At 39.0% G+C, this 17,795-nt stretch overlaps 1 protein-coding gene across 1 annotated transcript in view; it reads right to left on the bottom strand.

The window, feature by feature from the left end:
- Positions 1-572: 572 nt before the first annotated feature.
- Positions 573-17,795, bottom strand: part of LOC119888424 (ecto-NOX disulfide-thiol exchanger 2-like) — a 206,533-nt gene continuing 189,310 nt past the window's right edge. Inside the window, exons 8-11 of the mRNA XM_038698979.1 lie at positions 11,560-11,616; positions 10,619-10,724; positions 7,223-7,308; positions 573-1,285 (exon numbers count right to left, since the gene is read on the bottom strand). Coding sequence (XP_038554907.1) covers positions 1,154-1,285; positions 7,223-7,308; positions 10,619-10,724; positions 11,560-11,616 — 381 coding nt within the window. The 3' untranslated portion in view covers positions 573-1,153. The remainder of the gene's footprint in view (positions 1,286-7,222; positions 7,309-10,618; positions 10,725-11,559; positions 11,617-17,795) is intronic.

The raw sequence follows: 17,795 nt of genomic DNA, 5'->3' as shown, positions 1-17,795 counted from the left end.
TGGCCAGTGAGAGATGTGTATAATGTGGGATAATGAAGCTAACATTGGACACGCATATGAACAGTTTTTTCATCATTTTGTTTCTTCTATTACTTTCTGTGCCACCTGATGTGTTCATTTTAAATGCAATTTATTGCCTTTGCTGTGCTCAATATTCTTATTCTGTCATTAACGCAATCAACTACTTCGTCATGACTGTTTTCCAGGCTTGTATTAACTGTCTGTACTTAGTGCCTTGAATATATTTGCATAGAAAAAATAACACCCAACTGTTTGTTTAAGCCCTCTAACAAACAAAAGGAAGCTCCTTTCCACATTGTGCTACAATAAAGCAGTGATTATCATCTCTCACTGCGTGGCTGAATCCATAATCATGAGTGCAGCAGAAGTTTGTTGTAATTCACATTCAATAATTTGGAATTACACTGCGCAAAGAAAATAGTGTGTCTTTGGAAAATGAACCAGCCACCATGTGAATGTCCTCTGATAGACACTATGTATAGTTTTCTTGATTTACACTGATAGGAATTTCACTGGTATGATCAGATTCACTGCAAAAAAACCCAGCAAAAAACATGTCTGTCATCTTTATTTTAACATTTGCAGCTGTTTAGGTTTAGCTGTTTTACACGATTGTACAAAATCAAGTAGAGGCAATAAAGGACGCCAGAGAGTTTCGAGGTTGAAAGTTGACCCTGATGACCCTCCTGTGTCGTTCTTAAGTCCAGGTCTGCCAGTACGCTGGGCCAACTGTAAGCTCAAGTATAAAAAATACACCAAATCCCATGACTCTGCTGAGATTGGCTCTCTGAAGGGACTTTTCGTTGAATCCCATGAGAAAAAAAGAGGAGAGAGTGAGACTGTCACCATAGAGATACATCCAACACTTGGTCACCATAGAGATGCTGCCAATTAATTTAATTAATTTGCCATCAGAAAAACCTTTATATTTATCTCTCTGCCACCTACACAGAACACCCCTTGCTGATCTGAGTTCTGCAGTGAACAATTTGTGCTCTTGTCTGGGAAGGTGGAGCCCTGCGGCTCCATTAGTTATGGGCTCCCTCCACATTTCCACAGTGTCTTCCATGTACCTGTGTTGCCTTGTATGCCTGTCATCTCTTCCATGTCCCAGAAGTGTCACCGGCAGAGTCTATGTGCTCTTGATGCCCTGGAAGCCGCAGAAGTTCCAGCGTTTCTCTAAACTGGCTCCGACACCAGACAGCTCCTGTCTGAAGGTGCACGGCAGCCGAGAAAGAAGAGCCTCCACCTCGCTGGGGTTAATCTGCAGGCACACACATAACACAGGCATGCACACATATCTTTACACCTCCACTATTCACATCTCTGCTCTTCATTTTCATTATGCTCACACTCAGTTCTCACACCTTCACTTAAGCCCAATGAATAGGGCAAGCATCAAGACAATATGAGCTACATGACAGGATTTACGCTGGCTCACACCACCCGGTGGGCTGAGGAAATTCAGAAAGGCTAAGGTGACAGTGGAGACAGAAATTCACTGTACGAGCTGCTGTAGACAACCCGCAGCTTCTTGCATTAATGACAACATTCAAGCCCGTTGCTGATGTCAGGATGCATTAAGGCCCATCATGGAGATAGGACTAGTGTATCATTACAGACAATGGTGCTGCGTGAGTGTGGAGCCAGTAGATAAGCAGAGAGGATTGGGCTTGTTGTCGCGGAGTCCAGCCAGTGGTATTGACAAAACTCCGTGGGCTGCTTGATGTGTAGAGTCAGTGTTGAAACAACAGATACAAAAGGCAAACAGCCGCAGCAGACCTTAACAAAAACTCAGACACGCACACAGTCATGTATAAAGCATGCCAAACACATACACCTACATGTCACACACATGTTTAAAGCAACAGTTTAACAGAGTTTGATAAGAAAATGGATTTTACCCATGCCTGTACAGTAAATATGAAGCTTGAGCCAGGAGATGCTTAGCATAGCTTAGTTTAAGGACTGGAAACTGAGGTATCCAGCTAGGCCAGCTCTGCCCAAAAGCAAAAACAATCTGCCTTCTAGCATCTTTAAAGTTTACTAATTAACAGATTATATCTCATTTGCTGAATCTGTACAAAGACGTTAGAGTAAAAATGACAAGTTGTATCTTCATCCAGAAATGAGAGTGGTATTTATGAGGGACCAAAAATGACATATCTATAAATGAATGAATAAATAAATAAATGCAAAAATAAATAAAAATGTAAAGGCTATTTCTGTATGTGTGTGTATATTATATATATATAATATTTAACTTATTATCATTACCACAACAGACAGTTACTGCTCTCTGATGTACTGACTTCAAACCAGCGTTAACAACCGCAGCCTGCAACACTTCATTAGTAAATATGTAAATATTAACTGCTAACACTATCTCTGGCTTTACATGAAATGTATCCGAGCCTTTGACCATTTTGCGTGTTCAGCCATCCTAGCAAACAACCAACAGACCAAATAAGACATGAAGCGAACAAGGGCGTGAGGTAGGCTTGTACGATGAGAGGAAAATCTGCGATAACATTGTTATATATTGAGATGATCACTTATAAAATAAAATAAAAAATATTGAAGTGCGCATATTGGCTGCCTGGTTGTTTTGAAATTCAATATAGGGTTTATATTAAACATTCTAAATACAACTAAATGTTGTTGTTTAATAGCAAAGTCAATATAAAGTCGATATCTGACACCACAGTACTGAGTTATGTTTATAAAGATTGAAGATATCAGTCTGTTTCAGTCTTTCCTCCTGTCTTCCTCCTCCTCTCTCTGACCTTACTGCCAGCAGGTAACCTTACCTGGTAGAGAAGAGCAGCCGGTCCATCTCAGCCAGCAGCTGAGTTTATAGCAGTGTGCCACAATTTAAGCTACAGTCCAAACTAAGCTAAACAGTTAGACTAAAGTTACAGACAGACAGATTTCAATTTAGCTTGTTTTTAACATTTAGCTAATTGCCAAGCTAACGTTAGCTGTGCTTGTATAACACACAGAGGATGAGCGACTGGACAGAGCAGATTAAAATAACATGAGCCGCTGCAGCCCTTTACTTTTCCCGCGATTGAATACTGACTACGGCCGTCTGGCTGTATTTTAGCTGTGAAGGTAATAATGACGCTGTGTGTGATGTGTGTGCAAAGACAGTGAAATACTTTGGCAACACTGCCAACTTCGCTAAACATCTGAGATTAAGTCTGTCACAATAATATGATCTGAGCAGGATATTTTCATTATAATTCAAGAAAATGACAGCTATTATTTTGAATTGGTAAGGCTACAGGCTACTCCTTATTTCTCTCAGAAACGGGAGGGGGGAGATCACATTAAACTAGAAATAAAATATGTAAGAAGTATTGGTATCGGCAATACCAGCCTGGGTATTACTTGGTATTGGATCGGATAGGAATTAAGTGGTATCGCACATCACTAGTGTGTGTGTGTGTGTGCAGGAGCCCACACAGAGCAGGCAGAGGCTGCAGCCTGAACAGTAGGCTGTAGCTCCGGGCCAGTTTAGGCCGCATTTTGGTGCCAGCACTAATAACATTAGCTTTCTTATTCATCACGTTTCAGGTTCAATCAGTTTTAAATGACAGTCTCAAACATAAGGTCTGCACAAGCTAGACTGGAAAACGTTAGCTGTATTTAATGTTATGCTCCGGAATTTTCTGGTTTTGAGAAACTTGGAACCTGATCCTATAGAACCGGGTCTTGATCCCTATCACTAGCTAGCAAAGCTAAAGGCATTAAGTTAGGTTAAGGTCCTCCTGCTGTGTTGCATTAAATGCATATTTCTCTCAAAAATGGAGAGATTGTTTAGCAGGTTGGATTAAGTTAAGGCTTTTTACGTGTAAAGGTTTTATTGCACTTATAGTAATGAGCATTTACCAACTGGACTTCACCTGACTTTTGCCTGTAAGGGCATTGCTCATGTATTTAATGTAACGTTAGCCATCAACTCTGTCACATTCGCCCTTCGGAATTCTGTGTTTTAAGACATACAGCCAGCTGCAGTGTAGGTGGACATCAATATTAAGTTGTTCTACAATGCGGCTTCTATTGAAATGCAAAACAGTGATTTAATAAGTCATTTAGAGACACCTACCACAGACTTTCGACAAGGAAAATAGCGCTGTAAAAATTCCTGTTGGTTGAAGGTTGAAATCCCAGAGAAGGAGTTGGACGGGGAAGTCTTTTAAATACAAAAAACTACACCAACAGCGGAAGAATCTTACTCTAGCTGTTGTTGTAATAACCATGGAAGAATGTACTTTGACACTGAATATGTTTTACTAAAGGAATCTACTGTGTAGCTGGCTTGTGTCATGTAGATGAATCACTTGCTTCTGTCTGGTTTGCGATGCGGCCCCCAGCTAACCAATCCTGCTTCAGACTGATGTTGGCAACACCCACTCTATTAGCATACAGGCGCAAGGAAAAATAAATGTGGAAATGTGGAAATGCAGGCATAAATAAATGTGGAAATACAGAAATAAATAAACGTAGAAATAAATAAATAAATATAGAAATACAGAAATAAATACAGAAATCTTTTTTATTACAAAAATATATTAAATTTTAATTTATTTCTGCATTTAATTATTTATTTCTGCATTTTTTAAATTTATTTATAGATATGTCATTTTTGGTTCCTCATAGGGTATCGGTCTTCTCATTTAAGTCTTGGCAATAAGCCTATTTCCAAAATGAACAAAGACCAGAATGTTCTGCTCTTTGTATACCTTTCTAAGAATGAGTCACAATGTTTCTTAGTATATACAATATATTAATGGTATAACTCTTCCAGTGCTACATTACTGCAGCAAGGTGAGAAATAAAGCCACTGAAACAAGTTTTTCACCTGCTGTCAAGTCATGTTAAACTACCTGGTAAGTTTAGAAAATATGTGTCTGTCACTTGATTTCAGCTATCGTTGTAGTTTACTATGAACAAGGCAGTATAGCACAGTCCTGATCAATCCGAACTACATTCAGAATACAAACATTTTAAATGTTGTAGTCTTGCTATCTTGCTGACAGACCTAAAAAAGCATGGATTCATATGTTTAACAAATTGGCATCTGTTTATTGTAATTAAATCACAGCAATATGTTTACTTTGGTTTCATGTTGCTGTAGTAATCGCAGGTTGGGTTTATTCGCATCTTGGCAGTAGTCCAGCGATTTTCAGAGATTAAATTTGCGTTTTATCTGAATGCACAGTTATACAGACTGATTGTCAGCCTAAAGCAGTAGCAATTCCTGTATTTTACATCACATCAATCTGTTTGTATCAGACCTATCAGATCGAACAGAATGAAACTGACTGTCTATAATATTACAGTTCGAATGCCTGGTGAGAAACCAATGGCCTTTACTGTAAAATCATGATAAACTAAAATCATCACTTTAATTTTATCAAGTGGATGTTTTCGTCATGGAGGTGCCAGTCAGATCTGTAGAAAGAATGAGTGGCAAGAGGTAATGAGAGCATATTTAGAAATATCAGGATCAAACGGTCTTGGAGGCATGGTGACAACAAGCTCAGCTCAGTTATAAACCAGGAATGAGCTCAAACGTGAAGAGAAATCAGGCTGACTAACAGCCTAAACTGGCAGCAGCAGCAGCAGACGGACGCAGAACATGAATTTATTTATCAATAAGTAGTGCAAGTGGGGACGTGATAAAATTAGAAAGCAATAGAAACAGGCCCTAACAGAGCAACAGGTTCTAATGGAGTAACAAAAAACTTTCTATATACAAGGTCGGAGCAGCTGAGGCCTTAAAAGTCGAGACAAACAAGATTTTGACCACAGGGAAGGTCGGCAGTGTTTCGTCCTGCATCGGTAGTAAATACCTGTTGGAATGAACCTGCCGCCCTGCTCCAATGGCAACTGTGGATTTGCTCTGCTGCCCACATCAATTGATGTGGTAGCATCGGGCAACTCCCAGTGTGTGAAACTACTAGAAGTGTAATGCAAAGCTACTATCTATACCTGTTTATGTCTTATCTGTATCTTTCTGCTGCCATTTGTACTCCCCAGACATACAGTATCTATACGTTTAACCATGGAAAGTAATTAATGAAATATTAAAAGATTTTTAATGATTTGTATTTGAACCTCAGCTTCAAAGTAAAAAAACAAAGTCTAGTATGGTCTAAATAAAAACTGCAGCTTTTAATGTTTTGGGTGGAAATCAACAGTGGAAAAAGACCTGAGTTGAGTGAAAAAATACATTCAATCAGAACCAGACACACCGCGACAACCAAAGGACATTCAACAAATCTTAAGATACACAAATGAACAGCATCACATTAAGACCCCTTAAAAGAACAATTTGTGCATAGGTTTAAAGGAATTAGTTATTTTAAAAGCAGTGACTGACGATTTATAGCTTTTGGTTCCAAGTTTTTTTTTCCGGTGTTAAAATTCACCAATGGAAATCAGATTTGTCAGCTGCAAGTCAGCCAGTGTATTCCCGGTAGAGGGAGCAGCGTAGCTAAAAACCCTCTTAACGAGTTCTGTACAGACTCCAGGTATGCCAAGATTTTCTTTCTAAACTGGCAAGATGGAAATAAAACTTGTTTTTAAAGTGATACCTTTGCCTTTCATGTGCACTTTTGAGACGGTCCCTAACTTCAGCACCTCAGTTTCTTGTCTACTGTCAAGTCACGCACTGTGTCAGGCTTCAATATCAGATGAGGTAGAAAATAACACCTGTGGAAGATCAGTCAAGCTTTACTCCGGACTGCACAACTAATCTGGAGAAAACTGATAGTAATTGAGGATGAGCCGGGATACAGAGTATTTGCCCTAAATCTACGAACACCTCGAGGTTTTAAGCCTATAGCCTGTATGTTTACATACTTTATACAGTATACACCTGGTAAGACGGGTGCATATGAGAGTGAAGTTGTGCAGCTTTAAATGTACTGCATGTGTGTTGTTCAACAACCTTTGCTGAGATAAATGAAGGCTAAAAACGTCTCAGTGTAACTGATGGCTCTTGCCTGCACTTCAGGTTTGTTTGCGTGCCAGAAGTAGAAAATGGCACAGCAGGACCCTGGCATACAGCAGGCCCATATGTCTGCACTGCAGGAAAATTTAATGTATGTCACTATGTCTAGGATATATGTGTGTGTGTGTGTGTGTGCGTGTGTGTGTGTGTGCGTGTATGCGCGTGTGTGCCTGTTACCTTGGTGTCCAAACGCTGCAGGTAGGAACAGATGTACTCGATGCTGGCTCCAAACGGGTGCACGTGCAGGAAGGTTGAAATGATCCCTGGGGTTGAACAAATAGGCCACGCAGACATGTTAAGTCATTAAACTGTCAAAAGGAAAAGACACACCTTGTCCCACAGCTCCAGAGCTCCAGCCTTTGAGCTTCTGTTGCCTGTCAAACATGACTTTCAACCACAGCAGAATATTCAAGAAATCAGTTTGCATAGTTCATCCTCCTCTTTCTTGACTGAAAAACAAGCGAGGATGTATCGAGTGGCTCTTCTAAAGGCTCCCAACACTGTTAAGAGCCTCTTGTATATTGTGGCTCTAGATTAGAGGGAGTGTTTAATGGCGTTATCTCTCTTCAAAGTTATGTGCTACTGAAACTCTCCACAAGCTCAACAAACCCATCTGCTCAAAAGTCTGACTGGCTAAGCATGCAATGAAGAGCACAGAACAACAAGAGGAACTTAAAGGATATTCCCAGATTTGTGTCTTATTTTGGTCGTTTTGGACGACATTGTGTTTGCCAAAGTCATTGATGAGATCTGGGAACAAATGAGGTTCGTTTTGGTTTACGTGAAATGTCTCTATGTATAACTTCCCAACACACACAAATAAATGAAGGTAGACTTCTTAGCAACACTCATGTTAAAATATGGCGATGATGGAGTGGTTATCTTGCATACTGATGACCTACTTTAAATCATATGCTGTTGTCTGGGCCAAGTTCAAGGTATGTGCTTGAAAAAGGGCTTATAATATCTTATAAATTATATAATTATTAATCAGCTTTTAATGCCATATATCGTCAATTTTGCAGTATTGCCACATTTCAACATTGAACTTGCAGGGCCGTAGCTGCTCTTTAAGGACACTGTGGTCATGGCCTCCACAATATTTCTGCTAATTTTAACGGTTTGATGACATGAGGATGAGTTAACATGAAACAATTACACACATATTAGATGTGTAAAGCTAATTTTATAATTCCTTTAGACTTAACATTTGAAAAAGTTTGTGTTTTCAGGCAAATAAATACATAAATAAATAGGATAAAAGAGGGATATTTCCACCAAATTACATGTAGAGAAGGCTTTAAAGGATTATTTAGACCATAATATACAGAAATAAAATCTAACTGGTTAACGGTTAACCAAATAAATGAATAATATATATTTATTTTATATTTTTTCAAAAATTTATAAGAACATTTTATAGTATAGTATAGTTGGTTGGTGGCCAGGAAAATATTTCTTGGGGTTGGGATTCAGCTGGGGAAATGTGGATTCTTGACCTCAGTATTTATAAAATATAAGCTTTGACCCTGTTACCTTGGCGAGTAAAATAAAAAATATTACTGATGACAGAAATTATGGCCAAACCTACAATAATAAGCTGACCCAAGTTGTAATAAACCAGAACTATACAAAAAGATGATTTCAATGGTGTTTTCTTCATCTTGTATACCTTTGCTTCTAATTTTTCTTGAAGGGAGCAGTTGATATGTTATGCAACTGTGTCCATCTACATTCACTGGGTGGAGGGAGAGAAAAGGCAAAGAGATTCAACCCATTGTTTTCTGATGAAACATTTTCCTTCAGGAGCCAAGCGTCCCTCTTTTCCTGCCGTGATCACTTCAACTCAACATCAAACAAGGTGTCAAGAGGAGTGATTCTGAAATAAGGAGGTGTCAGGATCGTTAACTGTGGTCCATTTTTGCCTCAGCAAACAGCCAGAGTGGGCATCAACAGAGGACAAGCACCATTGACTACCTAACTATCTTTAAGCCAATCACATAGCTATGAGACAGTAGATGCAGGTATTTCTGGCACTGGGAGAACCGTAGAACTGGACCCAAGTGCAGAAAGCGCACAATTTGCATTTCCCTTTTACTCCCTAACAAGCAAGTTTTATCTTTCATGCTTTGAACCAACGGATGTCCTCGACAATTAACGTGAAAATGCAGCATGCTGCAAAACAAGCAGAAAAATAGGACAAGGCTTTGTTTACTTATATAAATAATGTTGTTTATTATACAGACAGGAGATAGATGCTGGTCATATTTTCCATTTTCATAAAGTCGCACTGTGTTACGTAATCTAATGAGTAAACTGGGCTCTTTCTCTCTTCATATTTTCTTCCTCTCTCGCTCTAATGGCTATGTAATTATGCATAGTTATTACCTCAAAGCGACTGAAGGAAATCAGAAAAATCCTACGGTCTTAGAGGTGTGGTTATGTTATACAAGGGACGATGTAATGCAATCTAATTCAACAGCTATGTAGTAAGCTCTCCCTTTGTGAAATATAATGTTACATTTCTGTTGAGACCATACTTTTTGAGGCATTAATTACTGACGTTGTGGTGTGGATTTCTGTATATTGGAAGGTGTCCCTATATGCTATACTATTTGGTACTCCTAAAATTGTATAAAAATTTAGGGTAATGCTAAAATTTGGGTGAATTTTCAACCTGAATTTGAATAAACATGTAAAAGAGCAATGCCTAAAATCAGAACATCATCAACATATGTGACACAATAAATTCTAAAAGCATAAAGAAGATTCAACATGACATGATAAAATACCGTAGAGCATTCTTGTAGGTTTTTAGAGTTAACAAGATAAATCTACAGACATGCTAGCAGCTTTGCGAGGCTATACTGTTACAAGCTAACTTCTGCATACTAACATGACAATGCTAAAATGATGATGATCAGATAGTTTAGAGTGTTAGCTAACTTAGTTTACCATGTTAGCATGCTAACATTTGCTTATCAATGTACAGCTGGGGGCTGATGGAAATCCTACTAGTTTTACAGATATTTGATTTTAAACTAAATTATTAAGCAAAGTGAAAAACGTGATGGTAGCACTTAGAGGAAAATTCAAGGAATCACCAAAGTTATTGGGATTAATTTTCTGGGCACCATGGATATCTGTACCAAACGTCATAGCAATCCATCAGATAGTTGTTGAGATATTTCAATCCAGACCAAAGTGGTGGCGCTACCATGGCTGAGACTGTTGATTGCACTTGGAATAAATTACTATAAAATGATACAAAATGTCATTGTCAAAAGCACCCTACAGTGCATGCCACAGATAAGTTTCAAACTGAATGAATAAAAGATGAAAACTGTCTGTCAGGTTGTTCATAGCTTTACTAACATTACTCACTCAGCTTGATTTTGCAGGTTCTCAACCCCAAATGACCCAACTATGATATTCATACAGTCTTGTCTACCTTGACAAACTTCTGTACATGCAACTTTCATGTAATAAATATTTTGTTTTTTATGCTTCATTGTTATTACATATTGTGGAGAAGTGGTAGTGATGCCATGGAGATACAGTAAGACAGCATACCGATTAGCAGTGCATCCCTCTCAGAGTGAACAGGACTGGGGGGATTCTTTTCTGGAAGACCTCCCTTCTCTTGACTGCAGGACACAACTGATGATGCTGTTATATCCTGAGGAAAGACACACAAAAAGCTCTTTGCGTCAAACCGAAGAGATCACAAAACACTATCGAAAGAACCAGAAGACACAGTATCAGCTCAATTAAACAATGATGCTACTGAAACATCTAAATAGGGCTCTGGGTAGTAACACTTTCCCATTTGATTGTGTACACCAATTTACTTGGCAATGCAAATACACAAACACATATTAATGAGTATGCAAAGTGTTTTCACTATAATCAAATGCAAAAATAGAAACTAAACATAAAATGATCTACATAAAAAGAAGGACAAGACAATGAGTAAAATATGAAAGAGCGAAAGAATTAAGCCAGCAGCTAGAGTTCTGACAAAGGGGCAAACCAAAATGAGAGAGAAAGTGTCAACGATGCTAATGATCAAGCTGTTGTTTACTGTGAGCCTGTGACAGCCTGATTCGCAGAAGGGAGGACAGAAGAGGAAATGTGGACGTGTGTGAGTGTGGCAGAAAGAGGCGTTATGTGTGTCTTGCATGAGTGAAGTTTCTACAAACATGTGGTGCATGGCGGCCTCCTCCCCACAGTCTCACCTAGTCTAACCAGGACCCAGAGGCCTTGTCTTCAAGTTCTTGTCTAATGTGAGAGATTTGAGTGTGCACATTTATTATACATGTGTCTTTGTAACCCAGTTGTGTCTGGGTGATTTATTCTGTGACAAGTACAGTCCCTGTGAACATTGGCCTGTAATGACATGTCATGTCAGTGGAAGAATTAAGGGAGGAGGGGAGGAGAAATAAGTACCAAAAAATGGGGAAGACAAACATTTAGAATGTAGAAGTGAGGGCTCAGGTTTCCCCCCCACTTACACTGACTTGATTAGCACTCTGTTCGCTCCCTCTGACATCTTGCTTTACCGTCTCCAGCTAGAGTCAATTAGAAAAATGAGAGGAAACGTCAATGCGAGACAAGTAACCCACTAATGCAATCAGACACACAGAAACTCACTCTCCATCTGTCTCTGACTCTCATACACGCAAACTGACACATACATATAAACATGTACAGCAGCAGCAGCATGAACAAGGCCTAGTTTCAGAGGGACTTTCTGTTCAAGTTTTGGAGACAAAGTCAAATACTGAAAAGTCAAATAGTTTTTGTGAGTATATGGCTACACGTCCCAGAATAGCAACCAAAATAATTGGCCCTCTGCTTTGCAGTGCTGCATGCAAAGTCACTGATTTATTGAATCAAAGCTGCATCCACAGCACAAAAAACATGCACTCAAAGAATACCTTATAAATACATTAGAATAAAAACATGCTGTTCAAGATGACACACTGACACACTGTTTAAAATAATTAAAGTCGCTTCTCTTTCATGGCTGAAGGCGGTGATAACATGATAACAGTGCTGACAGGTATATGATGAAAGATGACATCTTGAGAAGGGATTTAGAAGATTATGGCACTGATATAACTACATTATTAAACAAATACACAGTATTAGGAAATAATACTGCACTGACATTCTTGCATGAATGCACACAGTGAATGAAAGTTTACATGGTTTTATATGAAATCTACAATCTAATGTAAACACTGAACTATCCTGTCACACACTGTATGAGAGGAGCTGATAGACCGTAAAGTGCGCTGATATACTGTATGCCTTTGTGCAAATATGATCATGTATTTCTCCCATATTGAATAAAATGATCCTCCACCAGATGATGAAATAATACAAACAAGAGGTTTCAGTAAATAAATCCACACGTGTATTATATCCATATCATGGATTTTAACACTATTTTTAACTTTTTTAATAGTTTTTTTGTTTTTATTGCTGTATTCTCAACAAAAAAAATCATATTCTGCACGTCAATCACTGTCACGTTTGGATCTGCCACCAAACAGGACATGGACAGACTACAACAGACAGTCAGGATAGCAGAAGAGCTCATTGGTGCCAACCTGCCCTCCGCTGAGGACTTACTTGTCAAGAGTCAGGAAACGGGCAGGAAACATCACTGCAGATCAATCTCACCCCCAACACAACCTGTTCCAGCTTCTCCCCTCTTGTTGGCGCTACAGAGCACTGGGCGCCAAAATGAACAGACACAGGAACAGTTCCTACCCACAGGCAATCACTCTGATAAACTGCAGACACAGTGTCAGGAACAATCCCTGTACAATAACCCGGTGACACTGACTCTGGGACTCTCCTGTATATTTATACTTACTAGCAATTGTTTTTTTATACACTGTAGTTTATGGCTGTTATGTTGAGCTTGTTGTCCTGTTTGTTTATGCTTGTTTTGTTTATGTACACTGAGAGTAACGTAAACAGGAGGCAAATTCCTTGTATGTGTACACATACATAGCGATAAAAGGTGATACTGATTCTGATTTATGCTGCTCCAATCATCTTCATTTTCCAACAGGGACGGGATATTTATGATAGGATGTGCTATTTAGTGACATCAGGAATCAATGGATCAGTGATGGTAAACTGATGTTTTAAGAGCTACATTTTGATTTGATGTAATATTTTTGAAAAGCATCCTTTACATATTGTCATTAAAGAATTGTGGCCAAGATACTGTACGTACAGAGCAGGACCTATTAGGACATTTTAGAGCTTTTTTTCTGAAAACAGATACCTGTCAAATCTTTGGCATTTGTGTATTAAAAGTTCTTGTCACTTATTGGATGACTTTTGTTCATTCTTACTATTTAATATTTATATGTGTGATAAGCTTGTCCAGTAAAAATGCCAATTTAAGGCTCTAATTATGAGCACTTCCTTTACTACACTCCTCGTTGGTGGTGGGAGACTCTTAATCGTTGGAACTGCCAAGACAAGACACTTCTTCAAAGTCATCATCCGTAACCTTTCCAAAGGCTGAGACAGACCAGGAGGATGCAAAAACTTTACCATTTCAGTAGTGGTGTCTGAGCCACATTTAGGGGGACGGTAGTAGTGTTTGCTATGGCCAATTTCACTGGGGCTTTGCTGTATGTAGGGGCTGATCTGAGGGTGATGGCTGTGGTGAGACAGTGATGCGTGGTGAAGAAGTAGGGGTACATGCTGCACATGTACACATATATAGTAGAGTTTCTCTTAGAGAATCAGGTGTAAGCGTTCCCTGCTGCTGAGACACTGCTGGTAAAGAGGGGTGGGGAAGCGTGATGAAGCTGGGTTTTTTTCAATACACAAGAATGGGAATCAAAAACAAATGTAAATGTATGAAAAAATGTAAATGTAAAAAATATTTTAAGTTAACTTTAGCTGAAACAAAGATGGTGCTATAACTTGATAGCGGCATGCAACTTTTATAACCATCCATCCTTGCTTCTGATTACCTGGTGAGCTGACTTTTTTACTGGCAGGCCTCACAAAGGTCAGCCAAGCACCAGTACATGAATATGGGCTTTTGGTGTTGTTTTTAGTACCCAGAGCGCCACTTATAAGCACAGGATAATAAGAAAAAAAAGAACACACCACATACAGAATAATGATGCAATGTTGTTTGCAATAATGTGCAAGCAGCCAGAGGGAGGAGAGTGGGGTTTTCTCCAGTGACACAAACAGCTTGTAGCCATACGATTGTCTAATGGGATGGTCCAGAAATAGCCGGACATAAGGTACTGTCATCTCCTTAACATCATGTGAGGACAATATCCTCCTCACTGAGGTCCAGATGATGAAGTACCTACTATACAGCTTTGCTTATTTGGAGAGATAATCCTCCAGAGAAAAGGAAGAGATGACTGTGGAAGAAGTGAAGAGAAATACTCACCAGCAGAACAATAGAAAAGCTAAAGCTAACTAAAGCAGATAATCTAAACCAAAAATCAATTTTCCCTGCAGAGAGAAAGCCATATTCTCCCGAATAACTGTAGTCTGGTACCGACATCAGGAGGCAAACACACATGGTAAATGACATACCCTGACATGTAATAAAAATAATGATAACACTTTCTTTTACAGGTCCATTACTGATTAATTTCATTAAAATTTCTTAGAAAGTTTCCTGTCTTGACCTGGCTCCAAAGTTATGACAAAAGAGAGAGAGAAAGATGCAGGCTGAGGGCAAATTAATAACTTTTTTTTTAACAAAGAACATAATGCTAACACAAAATGAATAAAGAATGGGACAATAGGATGTGGTAGACAGCATAGTCAGAGGTAAGAGTGTGTTAGGAGATGATGTTGCATAAATTATCCAAAGACGTGTGGGAGAGAAGAGCTCCACTCTGACTGAGGAACGGTTGGGATTTATACACCAGGTGCTTCCAACTATGTCAATGGACTCTGCCTCCAGCTACCTGATGCATTAAAGAAATAGAACATATAGAAAAAGATAAACAAGTCAGAGGACAGTAACACTATGAAAATATGGTAATTATTATTGGGAAAATAGTTTAAAAAGACCATTATAATCCAAGTAAATATCCATTTAAATTGCAAAAGTTCTCAATATTCCATATATTGAATTATTTGCCTCCCTGTAGAATTTTTTTTTTTATTTATATTTATAATTTAGGCGACTCTCTTAATACCAAAATATATATTTCTTTCTGGGAGACTTCCAGATTTTTTTTCTAGTAAATTTTGGACCTGTAAAATAAAGTGTTGCTGTAATATTGCTTAAGTAATGAAAAAAATGAATACACTTGTGGCTAGGAAGCACTCATTAATCTACAATAATGATGTCTGTGAAGATTCTCAGTCATCCAGGTCAAAGTTATCAAAGGAAGGTTAAAATCAAGGGCAACTGGATTTGGCTGGAGAAGCCTCTTGGATGAGAGGCGAAAAGTCTTCAACCAAATCCAGCTGCCCTTGATTTTAACCTTCATTGGACTACAATAATGATAGATTAACCTCTAACCCACCAGGCTCAGTGGAGGAAGCTGAGAGGAGCTACAGTAAAGGAGCTCCCAAAAACCATCCCTAGTCCTACCCAGCTAAGAAACTGCTCCTCTAGATGAGCAATATTAGTTCTAAACAAACTAAAAAACAAAATTCAGATATGGAAGATGTGTTGGCCATTGTGGTTGATATCCTGAATAAGACCTAAGTAAGAAGGAGAGGGGTTTCCCCACTCCATTATTTGGGTATCATGGCACCTTCCTGTGCTGTCTGCCATGTGCAGATGACAGTGAAGCATCTTAGAAGGCAAGGTCCACAGAAAAGAGAAAAACTAATTCACATAGCTCAAGTATCTGCAGCTGAGCAACCTTCCATCAGTTCACAGCAAACCAACTTAAGCAGCTCTAAGGATAAAAAATGACCTGAGAGCAGAAAGCAAGCTGTCAGAGTCATCAGGCACCACTTGACAGAACCATTTTAGTATTATCATTATCCAATTATTTAGCTGATTGAACTCGAAGCTCATCCTCATGTCAGCCCTCTTCCCTGTTACCCTGCTGAGCCAAAATAGGTCAACCTGAAATGAAAACATGAGAGGTAGTGGAGCACACCTGCACCCAAATAAGATCTTCTTCAAGTACTTCAATAGATGACCTGCAATGAAATACCATTTAGTAGTATTTTGAAAAAGTTGTGGTGAAGAAAATGAGTGAATGTCAGTATTTTTAACTGGAAAGTTGAGGACAGTTTGGTTTCTTCACAGCTTTTGTCTGCACTACAATTCAGGGGCAACTGCACAACAACAAGCTGCTTCATGTACACACAAACTGTGCATTTGAGTTGCTCTGTTTAATCACAGTTTTTTCCTGTTCTTTAGAAGAAGAGTTAATGTATTAATCCCCAAGAGGAAATTCAATTTATTTCCCCTTCAAGTTTCCAAACTGGTTTAGAAAATAAATCAGCTCTGGTCTGGCTTTTCTAAAATCCTCCCACTTACTGCTGACTCCCAATAACCAGTTTGTTCTGTCTCCCATTTTATGAACTGTATCAACATTGTAGCAGACCTAAATTTTAGTCATGCAATTTTATAAATTTATGAGAATTGATAATAATAATAAAATAATAATTATAAAATTATTACTAGTGATCAGTTAGTTAATAATCGCTCAATTATCTTAAATCAGTCAGTCAGTCTCATATCTAAAGGGTCAATTCTCTTGTCAGGAACTATAAATAGGCAACACACACAGCTCTTGATTATATTACAGTGAATTTATTCTCTAACTAAGGTGATAAAAAGATGGTTGGATACAGGGAACATAAACATTTGCTGAACAATGAGCCTGGAGGTTCGATTGTGGGAAGCATTTGACTCATACGGCATAGAAGAGCTAATTAAAGTAAACTAATGCTATAATTTAGGAGTTAAAATGGGCATCTAATCACAGAACGTGTGTTAAGTCTTACTGCTTGTCGACAGCCTGCTTTTGGCCTGTTGCACGGGTCCCACGCTAGCTGCCGATCCTGGCTTTTTGCTAGGGATTCTCCAGGGTTCTCTGTGTCTGATTGAAAAGAACGTCCTCGGCTGCTTTCAGGTTTCCTTCGTTGTAGCTGGCGAGACCACGTGGCTTGGTCTGACCTCGGTGAAGTTGGCTCGACGAAAAAGGCTTAAAATGGAACTTGGTCGTTCCTGAATTAGTCCAGTGTAACTTAACGAACTGATAACCTTAACAAACAAAAGAAATAAAGAAAATAAAACAAACTGAAGGCAGATCGATGTCGTGGCAGGTGTGTAGCTTCAGGCGAACAAAAGGCCTGTTTCGCTGGCCGAGTCTGGGCGTTGCCTGGCGAGGCACGCCAAACGCGTGCCGAAGTGTCCAGCGAGCAGAGTGGAAGAGAGCCAACAGCGAAGAGAAGGGAGCAGCTCTTTTGTTGCCTGGGGCGTGGTTCCCCAGGGGGCGTCTCAGGTTTCCCAAAGGACTGCCTTTCTAAACTTAATGTTTAAAAAGAAATCTATTTGCGCATATTATAATCAAATATTTTCCACAATCGAACCTCAATGGTCGAACGGTTGTACTGTTCTAGGCATTTGGTAACAGGAAACAATTGTCACATTATTGGTCAGGATATTTATACATTTAACGGCATTTCCGACGAGGGCATGTAATACTTATTTCGTCCACTTGGGGGAGCTCAGGTTACATGAGGAAAGCTTGGATTAAATCAAAGA

The sequence above is a fragment of the Micropterus salmoides genome, unplaced genomic scaffold, assembly GCF_014851395.1.
Source record: "Micropterus salmoides isolate LMB-PRFRI ecotype aquatic unplaced genomic scaffold, ASM1485139v1 Ms_hic_scaffold_5, whole genome shotgun sequence".
NCBI classification, from domain to species: domain Eukaryota; kingdom Metazoa; phylum Chordata; class Actinopteri; order Centrarchiformes; family Centrarchidae; genus Micropterus; species Micropterus salmoides.
The sequence above is the reverse complement of the archived record's forward strand: the minus strand, read 5'-3'. Positions and strand labels throughout refer to the sequence as shown.